Raw genomic sequence first — 2,498 nt, forward strand, 5'->3', positions numbered from 1 at the left:
AGGTGGAGGCTGCAGCAAGCTGTGATTGGGCCTCTGCACTCCAGCCTGGGTAAGACAGAGTGAGAGCCTGTCTCAAAATAAATCAGGCAAGCAGAGTCATTTGATCTTTAGAAATATTTGGTCAGAGAGACGTGGGCGTGTCCCCTCCCATTGTAGGTCCCACATTGAGTCCCCCAGTTAGATGTCCTGGATCACATGTGCATACCCAGAGACAGCCAGGTTGACCTGAGGAGTTTTCCCACTCAGGGCCTCCCCAGACCCCGACTCGAATGCCTACATGGCTCATGCCCACCTTGTCCCCACAGCCTTCCAGTGTCCTGCCCACAGCCACTATGAGCTCTGCGGTGACTCCTGCCCCGTGAGCTGCCCGAGCGTCTCGGCCCCCGAGGGCTGTGAGTCGGCCTGCCGTGAAGGCTGTGTCTGCGATGCTGGCTTCGTGCTCAGTGGTGACACCTGTGTGCCTGTGGGCCAGTGTGGCTGCCTCCACGATGACCGCTACTACCCGCTGGGCCAGACCTTCTACCCTGGCCCCGGGTGTGATTCCCTTTGCCACTGCCGGGAGGGTGGCCTGGTATCCTGTCAACCCTCCAGCTGCGGCCCGCATGAGACCTGCCGGCCATCCGGTGGCAGCTTGGGCTGTGTGGCCGTGGGCTCTGCCACCTGCCAGGCGTCGGGAGACCCCCACTACACCACCTTCGATGGCCGCCGCTTCGACTTCATGGGCACCTGCGTGTATGTGCTGGCTCAGACCTGCGGCACCCGGCCTGGCCTGCATCGGTTTGCCGTCCTGCAGGAGAACGTGGCCTGGGGTAATGGGCGAGTCAGTGTGACCAGGGTGATCACGGTCCAGGTGGGAAACTTCACCCTGCGGCTGGAGCAGAGACAGCGGAAGGTCACGGTGAGAGCAGATGGGGAGCAGGGGGCGAGGGGCCTGTGGGTGGGTGGGGCACAGGCAGTGCTCAGCCCAGGAGTTGGGGGCACAGAGATGAGAGTGCATGTGGGAGGCCTGGGGTCCCTGAGGACAGAAGCTGCCAATCAGAACCCAGAGTGGGAAGCCAATGAGGGAGGTGTCCTCAGGGACTTGGGAGCTGCTCCCCCTACTCTGTCCCTCAGTCTCCACCCTCTCTTCACCTCCATGCACTGACTTTTCTCTCCAAATCTCTCCCACCCTCTCCTCCCGGCCACCCCATCCTCTCCCCACCTCAATCCTGGATTCTGTCCTACTCACCTCCCTGTTCTGCCACTCATTGGCAGGACGTGGTGCCATCAGAGGTTGAGAAAGCCCAAGGCTGGAGAAGCTTCATGGACAGAGGACAATCTGTGGGTGACACTATCACCCCCTATCAACAACAACAGCAGCTTAGTTTCTATACAGCTGACTGCAGACCTTTTGGCCGCCAGGCACTTCATGTCCATGGTGTCTGTATGTTTGTACCACGAGCTGCAGGCACTATGACTTGCTTTATTTTTCAGAGTGGGGTGGCCCATCACTGGCCCATAGTCCCCCAGCAAATGTGGAGCTTGAACCCCGTGCTGCTCTGCAGACCTTTTCTTACCAAAAAGATCTGGTCTCCTATGGAGACTGACATCTCAGTTACAGTGGAGGGGTTTCCCCTGAGATCCCACTGAAACACACACGCAGCTGTTTCTCTGGTAGCAGTATTGGCGAAGGTGCTGATACATTACTGACTTAATCTGGTGAACTGGATAGGCGTGACTTTTTTTCTTTCTTTCTTTCTTTCTTTTTTATTTTTGAGACAGAGTCTGTCTTTGTCACCCAGGCTAGAGTGCAGTGGCGCCATCTCTGCTCACTGCCACCTCTGCCTCCTTGGTTCAAGTGATTCTGCTGCCTCAGTCTCCGGAGTAGCTGGGATCACACCTGTGCAACACTACACTCAGCAAATTTTTGTATCTTTAGTGGAGACGGGGTTTCGCCGTGTTGGCCAGACTGGTCTCAAACTCCTGACCTCAGTGATCTGCCGGGCTCAGCCTCCTGAAGTGCTGGGATTAGCGGCATAAGCCACTGTGCCCAGCCGACACGCATGACTTGATTGAGTATATTGCCTAATGTTTTCCAAGCTCCTAGAATAGCCCCTGACATACAGTGCCTAAACACATAAGAATTGTTGGTGTTCTTGTTAGCTGCTTCTTACTGAATCCCCCAGCCTCCCTACACATGTGGGAGCTCTTATTACCCCCAGTTTACAGCTGAGGAAACTGAGGCAAGGGTAAGTCAGTAGCCCTTACCCGCCCCCCAGCCCTGCTTGTGAAGTGTGGCAGTTAACCATCTTTTTAGGAGACTCAGCCAGGAGCATATCTTTCTCCTGCCTTCTCCTGTGATTCTTCGCATTTCCAAAAGAATCCAGTGTGCACTGTCTGTGATAAGGAAGGGTGAGCAAATGTGTTAATCAGGGGTTGATTTATTTATTTATATTTTTAGAGACAGGGTCTTGCTCTCTCATCGAGGCTGGAGTGCAGTGGTGTGATCCTAGCTCCCT

At 55.4% G+C, this 2,498-nt stretch overlaps 1 protein-coding gene across 1 annotated transcript in view; it reads left to right on the forward strand.

Moving 5' to 3' along the window:
• Positions 1-277: 277 nt before the first annotated feature.
• The window catches only part of LOC105539734 (IgGFc-binding protein-like), a 15,570-nt gene continuing 13,349 nt past the window's right edge, over positions 278-2,498 (forward strand). Inside the window, exon 1 of the mRNA XM_011980153.1 lies at positions 278-898. Within this exon, the coding sequence (XP_011835543.1) occupies positions 278-898 (621 nt within the window). The remainder of the gene's footprint in view (positions 899-2,498) is intronic.

The sequence above is a fragment of the Mandrillus leucophaeus genome, unplaced genomic scaffold (assembly GCF_000951045.1).
Source record: "Mandrillus leucophaeus isolate KB7577 unplaced genomic scaffold, Mleu.le_1.0 Scaffold2084, whole genome shotgun sequence".
NCBI classification, from domain to species: domain Eukaryota; kingdom Metazoa; phylum Chordata; class Mammalia; order Primates; family Cercopithecidae; genus Mandrillus; species Mandrillus leucophaeus.